The sequence below is a fragment of the Neoarius graeffei genome, chromosome 1 (genome assembly GCF_027579695.1).
Source record: "Neoarius graeffei isolate fNeoGra1 chromosome 1, fNeoGra1.pri, whole genome shotgun sequence".
Taxonomy (NCBI): domain Eukaryota; kingdom Metazoa; phylum Chordata; class Actinopteri; order Siluriformes; family Ariidae; genus Neoarius; species Neoarius graeffei.
The window spans coordinates 74,860,591-74,875,400 of NC_083569.1; the positions used below are offsets into that span (position 1 = coordinate 74,860,591).

A 14,810-nucleotide genomic window follows, 5' to 3' on the forward strand; every position below is an offset into this window, starting at 1 on the left:
TAGCTACAGTATATTAAATTTAGGGTTTAACTTTAAAACTAAATTTTGAAGTATTATTCATCCTTTTTTTTTTATAGCTGTTGAGTTTTAGATGAACACATTTCATTTCAAGTGATTAGTCCATTAGTTTTACAACTAAAATACCTACTAACCTCATTTCCAGGCAAAAAAAAAAAAGTACTTTTAATCAGTTAAATAAAGGTTCATGTGAATTCACAGATTTTTGTTTTTATTGCATTTTGGAAAATATCCCAACTTTTCTGGAAACAGGATTCGTAAATAATAAGACAACAACCTTGATACGAGTAAACAGCTCCACCACTGCCATGTGATATAAAAAAAAAAGTAATACAGTCAGAGAGGCCCTGGATCTACATCATGGACTGCTGGAGGTCCCCAGATCCCACATTGAGCACGATGGCATTACACAACACTAGCATCGAGATCAGTTTAGCGCATAAAGTTCTTTCCACAAGCTGCAATATTCTTAATGAGAATACTATTTTTAAAACACTGATTATATTAAACTGAAATAATTAACTTCAAACAAAATCACAAGTGCAACAATGTGGTTAGGGCTTTGACTTAAGTTTTTACAGTTCCCAGATGATAGGAAGCCATGGCCTAATGGTTAAAGAGGCACCTTTTGGACCAAAAGGTTCCTGGTTTGATTCCCTGGACCAGCAGGAATGGCTGAAGTGCCCTTGAGCAAGGCACCTAACCCTGAACTGCTCTGGGTATGTTGTATGTCACTCTGGATAAGAACATCTGCTAAAAGCCTGTAATGTAATGTATTCAGGACTTTTCTAAAACGTGTTTTCTGCGTGTCATGGTCTTGCTCTCCTAGGGCCTTGTGTTTTAAAGTCTGCTCTCCAGTACCCCTTACTCTTCTGGGGCACCAGAATTAAACCCAATAAAACACACTTGACTTTCTCCTCACTTCTGTTCCCTCCTTCTGAAATCGGTCACTAAGCAACACAGACAGCACAAGAGAAGCCTGCTGCCACTTAGTATTGGATCCACCGGATACAAGAGCAGATGCCTTTGTGTTTGTGGCTGGTGAAGCGTGGATGTAAGAAAGTTGCGTGACTTATCTCCCACGGTGCATGTTATTTAGTATGCTTTGCTTCAAATGTTATTGCTGATTAATCTTCTATTCTTTACGCACATTAAAAAGCACAAGAAAGCAAAAACCCACAACACACACACAAAATGTAGAAAGGAAGCACAATAGAGGACCTCATAAACTGACAAAACAACAGCTCTGCAAACAGAGACAGCACTATGAAATTTAGTTGATGGTTGTCTTTTGAGTGTTACATGAACAGCGCCTCTTGTGGACAGAATCAGGAACTGCATCCATACAGACCTGTTGAAAGTCCGGAGTTATTGGCTGTGGCACTGGTTTCCCTGTTAGCACCTAGCAAGTGCTCGATTGCCACAAATACTATATAGCTGGCTACAGCACCTGTGTGTCCATAAATTAGATCCCTCACCCAGTTTTACATGTATTCCTACTAAAAATGTGGAGGGAAATAAGCCATGTACAAGTTGCATTCCTACACCGTAGAGTTGAAACAAGTCTGCGCTTCATGATTGCTAGCAGTTTTTTAAAAATAAATAAATAAATAATTAAAAATAAACACCCCCACACACCAGCATTGTTGTATACAGGTAAATAAAACCCTTTAACCTAAGCAGTTATGCCCAGCCACTGGGATTACACAAGCCAGTGCAAACTTAGTGCCGGTCCCAAGCTCGGATAGATTGGGGAGGGTTGTGTCAGGAAGGGCATCTGGTGTCAAAACCCATGCCAAATCAAATATGCGGATACGGACGATCCGCTGTGGCGACCCCTAATGGGAACAGCCGAAAGAAGAAGAAAGAGGAGCCTAAGCAGTTAAGAGAAGCAGAGCTAACATGTTCAGGATCTGTGACTAGGAACAAACATCTGCATTAAAAAACTTGGAATGTTTCACACCATTGGTAGGGGAAGCCATGGCCAAATGGTTAAAGAAGCAGCTTTGGGACCAAAAGGTTGCTGGTTTGATTCCCTGGACCAGCAGGATTGGCTCAATTGCCTTTAAGCAAGGCACCTAACACGCAAGTGTGGTGGCGTACCTTATATTTGATTGGCCAAAGAAAAACTGATGATGCGATTATCAGTTTACACAAGAACACAATTATTGGTTCCAACAAGACGTATACCACCATGAGTATTCGCCACAGTGCCTTGCTTCTCAGTGGAACCAATAATTCAGACAACTTTCTTTCTGTATACAGTAATAATGCACTGATACCCTTTTCTTCCCCCCAGACCAAGTATAATTACATGGCTTTGGTACTTGTATAGGTATTGGTGCATCTCTAGTATTCCTGAGCAGCTTTGTCCCAGCTGAGAGGAGAGCCTATTTCATTTATCAACAAACCTCAAACATGTGAAGATTAAATGCCTGAAAATATGATCAGTTTTCAAAGCATCTTTGAAATGACATGATTACTGTCTATCTTGAAGCATTTTTAAAAATAAACTGCATTTTCAATAACCAGGCACGTCAAGAAACAGAATTTTATCAAGTCAGTTACAATCTATAAATCGCCCCTTGTAAATAGTTATCTGGGATGTTTGATTTGATTCAGATCCAATACTTGTACGTCCTAAAAAAAAAAAAAGTCATACACACATTCACAGTTGTCACTCAAAACATGTACAAATCCGTGTGGATATCCAGACTTACTGTGGTTGTAAAGAAAAGAAAATGTAAGCTTTGGAGAATTTTATGTTATCAATCACTATAAAATGATTTACAGATGGACACGGCAGCACTACACACAGAAGATGTAATAAATGTAGCAGCGTCTCACCAGAACAGAAGAATTAGATTGGGAGAGCTGTGGAGGAGAAAGTTCACCGAACACCAAGCAATGATTGAGTGCTCGCTTCCATTCTTATCTCAAACATGACCATTTAAGAAACTTCGTTTTCAGGGAAACGTCCTTTTCAATTTCTCACAAGAGGAGAAAAGCTTTTTTTCCCCTCCCACAGTTGCCATAAACATTCAGCAAATAATGCAAGTTAAAAAAAAAAAAAAAACACCCCAAAGAAGTAAAATTGCGACTGAGGAGCATTCGCTGCAAGATTAGCACTAAAGTCACGTTAAACTGAACTAATTCACTAATGGATTGTAAAAAGTTCACTGCCCGATTTAGGCTTTTGCTTTTATTTTTTAATTAATTGAGCTTTTAAATTCCCTTCCTCCACCATCAAAATCTATGAAAGGCCTCCCTCAAAACGCATTACAAGCTCTTCTATAATCAATCAATAAAGTCTTCAGCTCATTGCTTGCAAGATTGTTTCTGAAAGACATTACACATGACACGTACATTCTTTTCACAGTCGTGACTGCAACCAAGCAGTTTGTAAATCTTGGTCCAGTTCACAAAAAAAGTCTAACAGTTACGGATGACAAGCTCTCAAGCTGTGCTCCCTTCCTCTTGCTACTGTTCATTGGTTGAACCCAGTGGTCCTGCCCACCACAGCACGAGCCCATTGTCCTCTCTGATGTCGCTGGATGTCATCATCCTGTCTTCCTCCGAGTCTGAGTCATCGCTGTCTCCAGGCCATGGGAACTGACGCTGACCGCTGCAGGATGCCACTAATGGCATAAAAGGATGAAGACTAGGGGGAAAAATATTTAAAAAAAAAAGAGAGAGAACACGTTTCTATTATAACAATAGCACAAACCGAAGAGGATGCACAGGGAAGATTTATTCACATCAAGACACCTTAAGGGCTTCAATAGTGCATATTTTACATAAAGCTCACACAAACTGACTGTGAAGCCTCTTGGTAATTTGTTGGCAGATGTGAATAAAATATCTAGGAAAAGTGGAAAAACTCCAGGTTTTTAACCAGGTCTCCATACACAATAAATAAATATAAAAAGACGTGGACTACTGAGACACAACCAATCAGGACAAGGAGCTATCTCTGCTTACTTGATGATTTAAAAAAAAAAAAAAGCCCTTTTCCTTTTGCATTTAAATTCAGGCATTTACCCTCAGCATCATATTTTTATCATTAACACACACACTTACTGTCAGGTTGAAATCATATCATCTGCGATAAAATAGCCATCCTACAGTTATTCCATTGAAGCTTTTTAATACTTCTCTTTAATTCTTAAAGAAAACCAAACCTTAAAGGAGATACGCAGAACCATGGCCTCACTTTTTGTTTATAAATGCCTTGAGACCTCAAGAATGGCACAGGAATAGTTTTAAGCGTAAACCATAAATCTAATATAGTAATTTTTATGATTAAAGTGATTCATATAGCAGAGATGCCTACTAGTACGGATTGGCCGCATTTTGTACAGAAAAGTTATGCAAATACGATGTTACGGCAAACAGTGTTATTCTGTACGGAATTATTATAAAGTCTTAAAAAATTCCAGTGAGTTGTTTTTAAATGTCCAAGCGACTTTTTCAATCCATGTGCGATTCACGGCTAGGCTATTTATTTTTACGACAACCACACATGCTGTGTGTGACATGCGCAGATTCCGCACATTTGTTCGCGCTATTTTCGATACGGTAGAATGGCCGTGCATTACACCCAGTCAAAAGGGCAATGGATACGCGCGCTGCAAACTGTGTAGAACTGACATTAACATGGTGGTCGCGATGACTGCATGCGGCATGTCAACTACAAAAAAAAAACAAAAAAAAAACATATGGAGTATGCTGAAATGGCGAGTCAGGCGGAAAGTAAATCTGGGGGTATCCAGCAGTTTTTTACGAAATCTGTGGATGAAAAGACACGGAACGTGACACGTGCTGAAGCGGTGGTGGTTGACCTATGCTTGGAGTTGAACTTACCGATTAGTGCCATGAAATGTGAGTTAAACTTATTCAGTTTCTTTTTACATGTCTGATTTTTATTCACTGAAATATCAAACACTGGCTGTACTTCTTTAATTCAAAGTCTTTTCAGTGTTGCAAGTGCAAATGTACATGTAGTATGATCAAAAACAGAATTTTATGATTAGTGCTGTTGGGATTGTGGCAAAAAATTGATCATTCCACTGTTTTAAATACAATTATAAATGTCATTTTATTCAATGTCTCTTCTGAAGCATTATGCTGAAGTATTTATATATTGGGACATTAAGATAATGTCAGACTCTCTTTGGCATGAAATAAGAAATTTTTTTTTTAATTTTATTAGAATCCTTTAACAGGTAGAGCATTTTGCCAGGCAATATAATATAATACTTTTGAGGAGTTACATTCAATACCAATGATTGTTAGTCAACCGTAATGTCTGCAAACAGGGAACATTATTGTATTTATAAAAATGTGATATATTGTATGCTCTAGAAATTTGTTGAGTGGAAATTCAGTCGAGATGGCTGCTCGTGTTTTGTTTATTCAATTCACACAAAACAGTACTTTTTAATAATTTAAATGTTAAACATATTGGTATATACACCTCTTCATAATGGAAATGCGCATAAATTAATGTTACTGAAAGTCATTCCAAAATACTGAAAAATGTTTTCAAGAATACTGAAATTCAAAATTTGGGTTAGCGGTCTGAGTGAATGACCTTGACATCCATGATATCACAGCAGGAAGTCTATTGGTTTCGTTGCCATTTCCGCTATATTAACAAACGGAGCTAACTATAACTTCGATCCTCCATTTTGAGCTAATTTATCGCCATGCCACATAGATGTGTTGCTGGCAAGTGCAGCAATACAACAAATGGTGGATTTATGTTGCATGTATGGCCCAAGAATGTTCAAACTGCAAAGATTTGGACGTGTTTTGCGAGAAATTCACGGATTGGGCGCCTACAAAGTGGTCTCTCCTCTGCTCATTTTACTGATTACTTGTACGAAACCTCTGATCTGTTGAGGAGCGTTGGCTATAAGCCCGTACTGAAAGAGGGTGCAGTACCAACAATTCAAGGAAAAGAAAACTACAAGAAATGGAAAGTAAGTTCAGTTGCACCAGTTCTCCTGGAGTGTGAGCCAAACAGTAATGGCAGAGTACTCAGTATGGAGAAAATGGAGAATGGAGTGGACCAGTCATCAGATTTCTCCGCTGGATATGCTTCCACCCTGCCTGCACTCGCTTTCTCACCTCACTATCGCAGCCCCCATTTTCCTGCACAGTTGACCCCAGGTACTTGAATTCACCAACTTTCTTTACGTCTACTCCTTGCATCTTCACTACACTCTCATCTCCATTCTCACTGATGCACATGTATTCTGTTTTGCTACTGCTCACCTTCATTCCAATGCATACCTCCATCTCTCCAAACCCAGCTCAACCTCCTTTCACCACATATCACAATATCATCCGCAAACATCATGTTCCATGGTGACTCTTGCCTCACTTGGTCCATCAAGCCATCAAGGTTTTTGCTAACATAGTTAGCTGAACGCTATTGCTAGCTATGTAGGGATAACGTTAGCTCTCTTGCGTCAAGTTAAAAGTTATGGGCAGCTCTTTTTTGAGAGTTGTAATAGAGGTTGTCTAACTTTATCGTCTGATCTAATTCACATACAGAGCATGACTACTTGTGGAACCTGAGGGTGAAACAGTACAAACTTCAGAATCTAAGAAAGAAAGCCTTTCAGGAGCTCCATCAGCCCCTTTTTGTCCTCAGCAGCCACCTCTTGGTCCATGTCCTTTTTTCTTTTTTGCAGAGATGAGAATTAAACGATTATGTTTTTGTGATGTATGTGTCAGTTATTAGTTATAGCATATGTGATTGAGGCTAGTAGCATTTTGAAGAGATTTAAAGTGTTTATTATTAGCAGAATAATGTGATTATTTTGACTTATAAATGTTAAAATAATGGCAAATTATCTTTTGACCAGAGTAACTATTCAGTTTGGGCAGCATGGTGGTGTAGTGGTTAGCGCTGTCGCCTCACAGCAAGAAGGTCCGGGTTCGAGCCCCGTGGCCGGCGAGGGCCTTTCTGTGCGGAGTTTGCATGTTCTCCCCGTGTCCGCGTGGGTTTCCTCCGGGTGCTCCGGTTTCCCCCACAGTCCAAAGACATGCAGGTTAGGTTAACTGGTGACTCTAAATTGACCGTGAGTGTGAATGGTTGTCTGTGTCTATGTGTCAGCCCTGTGATGACCTGGCGACTTGTCCAGGGTGTACCCCACCTTTCACCCGTAGTCAGCTGGGATAGGCTCCAGCTTGCCTGCGACCCTGTAGAACAGGATAAAGCGGCTAGAGATAATGAGATGAGATCTATTCAGTTTTGCTCCAGAAGGGATACTTAAGCAAAATAAAAACTGGAGCCAAGACAAACGTGACAGCTGCAAATGTTTCAGGGTCCATCATTGTGGTGTCTGTTTCCCTGGGAATAGATTTGCTCTTATCTGATTGGTTGTTGCCAATTGTCTGTTGCCCCAAGTCTCACCTGGTTGCCAGCAACATTGCCCAAAAAGTCGCCCCATGTATCATCACCTTTAGATTTGTACAGAATTCTTCGACATGGTGAAGCAGTACTGCTGGAGAAGTGAGACTTGAGTGATACCTGATGCCATTAGTGCAGTCTGTGTGAGCCTGAAACTGGAGCACAGGCCTCAGCACCTCTTCATTGCCATCAGGAGGCGCTGTGAGTGTGTCCCATACTGACATCTTGCCCTCTGTGTCTCCACTCACAAGGTACCGGCCAGACCTGCACCAAACACATACTCATTTGAAATACAACAGGCGCCAACAGGATATCCCGAGTACATTTATAGAGGTTTTCTCACTCTGTGCTGTAACTTACGGATCTAAGTCGAAGTAAATGCGCTGGTTAGTGCTCACATTTCTGCGTAGTGAGAACAGAACCTGACCTGGATCTCTTAGATCCCAACACAAGATCTCTGGATCCTGCAAACACACATGGTTCAGTTTCAGGGTTTCATCTAAGCACAGTCCAAACAGAAACGATCCTCGCCTGAAATAGTACAGTGTATACCGAAATGTCATTTTATAATCTCTCAATACATATCGTTACTCCATAGTCTCAAGTGTTAGTTCATCAGGCACTAAATACACTCACCGGCCACTTTATTAAGAACACCCATCCACCTGCTGTTTTATGCAGTTCTCTACAGTAAATCAGCCGATCCCTTGACAGCAGCACAATGAATCAAATCATGCAGATACAAATCAAGAGCTTCACTTAATCTTCACTTCAAACATGATAATGGGGAAAAATTGTGATCCCAAAGTGTGACTTTCACTGTGGCTGTGATGTCATCTTGGGTGTGGTCCCTGTGTTGGCGTTTTCGAAAATTCAGAAGTCATCCCGATAACCACATCTTTCTGACATCCGCAGACTCGAAATCTGTTGTCAACAAAACGCATCAGGGATCATTTTTTGAACTCTTCGCTTCAGGATATTTTGTAGACTCGGACTTATTCATTGTTTTCTTCGCTTTAGGATCTCTGATGGACTCTGAACACAGGCCAGTGTATTTTTTTGTAATGCTGTCTTTTGTGTGGTATTTTCTTTTACTGTTATTGTTTTTTGGGGGGTTTTCCCAGAAGCTTTATTTTTATTTAATAAACCCACAAGCTGTATTCCGATCTTTTCTGTTGCCTGTCTACGAGCCAAAACACGCAATAGTGGAAACATCTTGCTGATAAGAGAGGTCAGAGGAAAATGGCCAGATTGGTTTGAGCTGCCAGGAAGGATATAGCAACTGTTTATAACTGTGATGAGCAGAAAAGCATCTCAGCATGCAACAGCAGATGATCACACTGGGTTTCACTCCTGCAGCCAAAAACAGGAATCTTAGAATCAAGAACAAGTTCCCATTAAAGTGGCCGGTGAGTGTGTACTTAATAAACTGCAATAAATAAATAAAAGCACATGATGATCAGCATTAACTACCAGTTTAATGCACTCCATGTGTGTGGTGTACGCTTGTGGATATTAGGGTGGGGTTCTTTCTTCATACACATGAAAGAGGAACACTATCATCTATCGTTCAAGATTATCTAACCTGACTCTCACCCACCTTGCGGGCGCCTGTGTACAGGTGGTTGCCATCCGGTGAGAAGAGCAAGTGTGTGACTCCACCATGGTGGCGTTGGGGGAACAGAGCCAACAATGAGCCATCCTCACATGAGTATAGACCCACCGTGCGTGAATATGAACCGCAAGCGTACACTGGCTGAGACGGACTAAATGCCATGCACGAGATGATACCACTCTGGCCCCGTTTCTTCACTGAGACACAGACAGACAGACATAGAATGTGACACGGCACAAAAAAAAAAACCAAGAAAAAGAACAAAGGAAGAGGCTGGAGAAAAGAAAGGTAATTTAAATTAAAAAAAGCTTTTTAACACTGCTTTTCATTCCCCTTTTGCTTCTCTTAAAGCCCTTAACAAGCACTTCAAACCCTGCCGCGAAATTATGAGTTCATCTTTTGTCGACTGGAATCCTAATTTGATTCCAGAGCAAAATAATTACAAACAGAATCATTTCATTCCATCTCCAGCACAGCAGGTCACTTTCTCATGCACATTACACACAGAGACTTAGGGTATAGTGTGATCTCTCACCGACAGTAGGCCTCTGCTCACAATCTCGGCCAGGGCGTTCTGTGTAAAACACCCTGACTATCTTATCAAATCCGCAGTAGAGCTGCGAGCCATCTGGAGAGAAGCACAATGAATGGGCCGCCGTCAGCTCATCTAGGTGATTGTAGGGTCGAAAGGTTGCGCGGAGATTACCATAGAAAGCGTCCCATATGTGGACTGGGTTGTCCCGGCTACTGCTGGCAATACTGGAGGAGGACAGAGAGACAGAATACAGTGGTGCTTGAAAGTTTGTGAACCCTTTGAATTTTCTATATTTCTGTGTAAATGACTTAAAACATCAGATTTTCACACAAGTCCTAAAAGTAGATAAAGGGAGCCCAGTTAAACAAATGAGACAAAAATATAATGTGGTCATTTATTTATTGAAGAAAATGATCCAATATTACATATCCGTGAGTGGCAAAAGTATGTGAACCTCTAGGATTAGCAGTTAAATTGAAGGTGAAATTAGAGTCAGGTGTTTTCAATCAATGGGACGACAATCAGGTGTGAGTGGGCACCCTGTTTTATTTAAAGAACAGGGATCTATCAAAGTCTGATCTTCACAACGCATGTTTGTGGAAGTGTGTCATGGCACGAACAAAGGCGATTTCTGAGGACCTCAGAAAAAGCATTGTTGATGCTCATCAGGCTGGAAAAGGTTACAAAACCATCTCTAAAGAGTTTGGACTCCACCAATCCACAGTCAGACAGATTGTGTACAAATGGAGGAAATTCAAGACCATTGTTACCCTCCCCAGGAGTGGTCAACCAACAAAGATCACTCCAAGAGCAAGGCGTGTGATAGTCAGCGAGGTCACAAAGGACCCCAGGGTAACTTCTAAGCAACTGAAGGCCTTTCTTACATTGGCTAATGTTAATGTTCATGAGTCCACGATCAGGAGAACACTGAACAACAATGGTGTGCATGGCAGGGTTGCAAGAAGAAAGCCACTGCTCTCCAAAAAGAACATTGCTGCTTGTCTGCAGTTTGCTAAAGATCACGTGGACAAGCCAGAAGGCTATTGGAAAAATGTTTTGTGGACGGATGAGACCAAAATAGAACTTTCTAGTTTAAATGAGAAGCGTTATGTTTGGAGAAAGGAAAACCCTGCATTCCAGCATAAGAACCTTATCCCATCTGTGAAACATGGTGGTGGTAGTATCATGGTTTGGGCCTGTTTTGCTGCATCTGGGCCAGGACGGCTTGCCATCATTGATGGAACAATGAATTCTGAATTATACCAGCAAATTCTAAAGGAAAATGTCAGAACATCTGCCCATGAACTGAATCTCAAGAGAAGGTGGGTCATGCAGCAAGACAACGACCCTAAGCACACAAGTCGTTCTACCAAAGAATGGTTAAAGAAGAATAATGTTTTTTTTGGAATGGCCAAGTCAAAGTCCTGACCTTAATCCAATGAAAATGTTGTGGAAGGACCTGAAGCGAGCAGTTCATGTGAGGAAACCCACCAACATCCCAGAGTTGAAGCTGTTCTGTACGGAGGAACGGGCTAAAATTCCTTCAAGCCGGTGCGCAGGACTGATCAACAGTTACCGCAAACGTTTAGTTGCAGTTATTGCTGCACAAGGGGGGTCACACCAGATACTGAAAGCAAAGGTTCACATACTTTTGCCACTCACAGATATGTAATATTGGATCATTTTCCTCAATAAATAAACGAACAAGTATAATATTTTTGTCTCATTTGTATAATTGGGTTCTCTATCTACTTGTAGGACTTGTGGGAAAATCTGATGTTTTAGGTCATATTTATGCAGAAATATAAATTCTAAAGGGTTCACAAACTTTCGAGCACCAGTGTAAGTCAGAAATCATATGTAGAACAATTAAAGTGAACTGCTACCATAGATCTATTAGTTAAAGAAAGGTTTCACAGCTGCACAGGCAATCAAGTCCATTTTATTCAACTGCACCCCATGTTGTTCCAATTGCTGAAGAAGTCAGAAATGAGGAAGCTTTAAATACAGCGCGTTTAACTGTGGCGTAATTACACAGCCGTCCATGCGAGAAACCGTATTCTCTTCTCTCATCATTCCATTTGTTCTTGCTTGGAGAAAAAGAAACAATTATGGTAGTGCACTTTCACAGTTTAGGCTGGACCACTTCCCAGAAAGCAAAACAAAGCAGATCCGCTTGATCATCTCTAAGGGAGGCTTACATACTTTGCCTTCTGAATATGAGACAAAGATCATACATCGGGAGCAAAGATGGAAGAAGAAACAAAAAGAAATCTGTGGTGTTTCCCTGCAAGGCGCAGTCAATGGTAGAGGCCTGTGTTAATGGCAAATCCCACTTTAGATTACAATTCTCAGAATGTTTCAACAGTTTCCCCAGCATGTGTGCACGAGATCAGCGCTCACAATCACGGATAAACGTTTCCATGGTTTTCCTTTCCTCTCATTCCCGCTGGCAGCCTGAACAAACTTCAGAAGCAGAGCGTTGTTTTGAGAGTCTCTCTATTCAGGTTTGATCTCTCATGGTCTTTTCCTTTGAGTGCATCTTCCTCTTGCTCTCCTCTTCATCGTTACATCTTCTTTCTGCCTGGGATTGCATCCTTGACCTCATCACCCCTAGTTTTCTGTTGCCACAGGGTGATTGTATTCATGCAGGGTGTTTGATCAAACCATTGTGCAAGTATGTGGTATGGGGGGTGATCAAGATGCAGTTAACAAGCCTCCCTTTAGCAGCATTACAGCCAACGCCTGTGACAACACGAATCTCCTTGGAGACAGCCAGTCTGCATTGATGTCAGCCGGTCTGCATTCAAAAAATAATAATGAGGCTGTTGGGACTCTTATTCATACACAATAACGATACTTAATAAAAAGGGAGATGCTGTATGAGACCAAGGGTGATGGAAATGGCTGAAGAGGGAAGATAAGAGACCACTTAGATTTTTCATAATCACCTCCAGCAGCAACGCGGGCTGCCATACACGTACAATGATGCAAGCAGAGGTTAGATTACTGATGAAAAGTTTCTCTTTTTCCCCCCCTCAATCTCTCTAGTGAGGCATTGAATTTCAAAGAGTGCCTACAAAAATAAATAAATAAATAAATTATATTATAAAATTATATGGTACACCAGGCTGCTTTGTGAATGAAATATGAAACACGACTGGGAGACCTCAGGAGACCCGCAATGTCAAAATGATGCTCAAGTGATGAACAGCTCCATTCTTTTCACAAAATATACCACCTCATCTTCGATGCTGTGCCTCGTATGTCAGAAACCTGCAGACTTTCTCCTTCAGACTGAAAAGAATTAAAGGTTCCCGGATTTCCGACACCATGCCATAAAGTGTAAATGACGAGCCAATTATAGGGAGTGGAATAATCACAAGTCATTATGCAAAGTTACAGAAGGGCGACAGATTAAAGGAAAAGCTGGCATGGTTTTGCTCGACTTGTCCTTAGAGGGAAGGGAGCATCGCTGCAAATCAGTACAAAGTTCTTCTGACTGTTCACCTTTATCCTATAAAGGCACGTTTCTATCCTGACTGAAGGAGTCTCTTCCAGGATGGAGACCAAATTAGGCTACGTTCACACTGCAGGCTGAAGTGACTCAAATCCGATCTTTTCGCCCATATGTGACCTGTATCCGATCTTTTATTGACAATATGAACGACACAGATCCGATTTTTTTCAAATCCGACCCAGGCCGTTTGGATATGTGGTCCTAATTCCGATTCCTATCCGCTCTTTTCATATGCGACTTCAGTCTGAACCGCCAGGTCGCATTCATCCGACTTACACGTCATCAACAAGCCACAAACGTCACTATTCTGCGCTGAAGTAGGCGGCGGGTCTCTCAAAAAAAGTTACAACAACATGGCGCATAATCACGGGCGCAGATAGAGGGTGGGACTCGTCCCACCCAGATTTAAATTCACCTCGTTCGGTCCCCCCCACTTATAGGGAGGAAAAAATGTCTATGCTGTCTTTCTTTGCATAAGGCAAACCTCACGGAAAAATCAAAAGACTAATTACCATTCGGTTTATTGAGGTGCACGGCAGTGTATACATAGTTGCAACAATTCACATAAAACAAAACAAAGACTGATATTCGGTTGGTTGAGCTGCGCAGCCTGCACAGGTTGCGAGCTCGAGCTTGGTTGCTATGGTAACCCACAACAAGTTTGACAGGCATATCGGGGTTGGGGTTGGTTTGCTGGCAGCTTTGTCCCCCCCCCCCCCCCAGTTTTTTGTCCCTCCCAGTTCAAAAAACGTATCTGCGCCCCTGCGCATGACATCAATGCGAGGGACGCTTCGGGCTGTGAAGGTTCTGAATCTTCTCAATGGAAGGACGCAGAGGTTAGGGAGCTGATTTCCATTTGGGGGGATACAGCTATTCAAGCTAGATTGGATGAGTCATACCGCAACCGGGCGGTTTTACTTCCGTAAACACTGGCCATGCTCACTGCGTGTGGCGTCGTCGTATCCTGCAATGCGCATGCGGAACACTTTTAGGTCGCTTTTCGTTCATACTGAGGATCACATACAAGTCACATATATTTGTTAATGTGAACGACCTCACAAAAAAATCGGATTTCACAAAAAAATCGGAATTGAGCATTAAGCCTTGCAGTGTGAACGTAGCGTTAGACAGCTAGATACCAAGTTTAAAGCTAGACGGCCTTTCGATTTCATAAAATTGGTGAAATTTAGTTCCCTCTGAAATTTGCTCATGTTTATTTCTGTAATATCTCACAAAATATCAGGCCGTTCTGTGGCTGGGAAGTTATTTAATTTGAGGGGATTCCTGAGTAAAGAATGTGCATGAAATCGCTCACTTCGCGCAGTCAAGCAGACAGAGGAAGTCCGTGTGCGCATGCACAGGTTTACCATCATCATCATCTTTTGGGTTTTACAGCAGTTGGCATCCACAGTGTTGCATTACTGCCATCTACAGGTTTACCTTTGACCGTGCACTGACATTTACATCATTCTGTCGCTGAACAAACAGCTGATCACACTGAGGTGCTTGCTGATATTTATTAGTCTGGGTCTTGCTGATATTTATTAGTCTGGGTCCTGCATTTCCTTTCCTTCCCAACATAACGTCTTTTCTTCTCGCTTTCCGTTACTGTAGTCCGTCTTTCATGTTTCATTCGCACACTCACGTCCTCCATTTTGCTCTCCTGTTTCAAATTTGTATCCCATAATGCCTTGTGTGA

The 14,810-nt window shown here is 41.4% G+C and overlaps 1 protein-coding gene across 2 annotated transcripts in view; it reads right to left on the minus strand.

The window, feature by feature from the left end:
- Window positions 1-2,762: 2,762 nt before the first annotated feature.
- wrap53 (WD repeat containing, antisense to TP53) overlaps window positions 2,763-14,810 on the minus strand; it is a 28,299-nt gene continuing 16,251 nt past the window's right edge. For both annotated transcript variants that reach the window (XM_060925285.1, XM_060925202.1), the window contains 5 exons: window positions 9,592-9,815; window positions 9,042-9,253; window positions 7,802-7,905; window positions 7,562-7,705; window positions 2,763-3,679 (listed from right to left, as the gene is read on the minus strand). In XM_060925285.1, the coding sequence (XP_060781268.1) occupies window positions 3,499-3,679; window positions 7,562-7,705; window positions 7,802-7,905; window positions 9,042-9,253; window positions 9,592-9,815 (865 nt within the window). In that variant the 3' untranslated portion in view covers window positions 2,763-3,498. The remainder of the gene's footprint in view (window positions 3,680-7,561; window positions 7,706-7,801; window positions 7,906-9,041; window positions 9,254-9,591; window positions 9,816-14,810) is intronic.